Raw genomic sequence first — 552 nt, forward strand, 5'->3', positions numbered from 1 at the left:
CCTTGGGGCCCGCCGCCCGCCGGTACGCCTCCAGCAGCGCCTCCGCCGCGTCGTACGCGTGGGACGCCTTGGCCACGTACGAGATGTTCGTTCCCGCCGTGAACTTCTTGAAGTCGGCCACAAAGCTGGGTGAGCCGTACGACACGTCGCTGCCGCGGACGCCCAGCGTGTTGGCCTTGCCCGCGGTTTCGGCGACTGCAAAGGGGGGGGGGGTTGCGCCGCAGGAAAGGGGCGGAGGACGGTGGAGTTTGGCAAGGGCTTGGTGTGCAGGAAGTCCACCGCCCGCCTGCCAGTGACGCGGCAGACGCCGCCAGCTCAGGGGCTGAGTCAACTGCCAGGGTCGAGAGGGCTCGCAGGTGCCCCCAAGCCCATCTGTGCGCCCTCCCTCTTCGCTGGCGGGAAGTTGCCCCCCCTCTCTGCCCCCCCGCCCTACACACCTGTGGGGTCCATCATGGAATCGCCGTTGAAGATGGTTACCTTGAACGGCAGCTTGGCCTCCTTGATCGCCTTGATCACGTCTTCAGGCGTGGGGAGCAGGGGGGAAGGGGGGGG

At 68.1% G+C, this 552-nt stretch overlaps 1 protein-coding gene across 1 annotated transcript in view; it reads right to left on the reverse strand.

The window, feature by feature from the left end:
- MNEG_8097 (hypothetical protein) overlaps positions 1 to 453 on the reverse strand; it is a gene marked incomplete at both ends in the record, with an annotated part of 1394 nt that extends 941 nt beyond the window's left edge. The window contains 2 exons of the mRNA XM_014043431.1: positions 77 to 195; positions 438 to 453. Coding sequence (XP_013898885.1) covers positions 77 to 195; positions 438 to 453 — 135 coding nt within the window. The remainder of the gene's footprint in view (positions 1 to 76; positions 196 to 437) is intronic.
- Positions 454 to 552: the final 99 nt, after the last annotated feature.

Source organism: Monoraphidium neglectum (assembly GCF_000611645.1).
Source record: "Monoraphidium neglectum strain SAG 48.87 unplaced genomic scaffold scaffold01502, whole genome shotgun sequence".
Taxonomy (NCBI): domain Eukaryota; kingdom Viridiplantae; phylum Chlorophyta; class Chlorophyceae; order Sphaeropleales; family Selenastraceae; genus Monoraphidium; species Monoraphidium neglectum.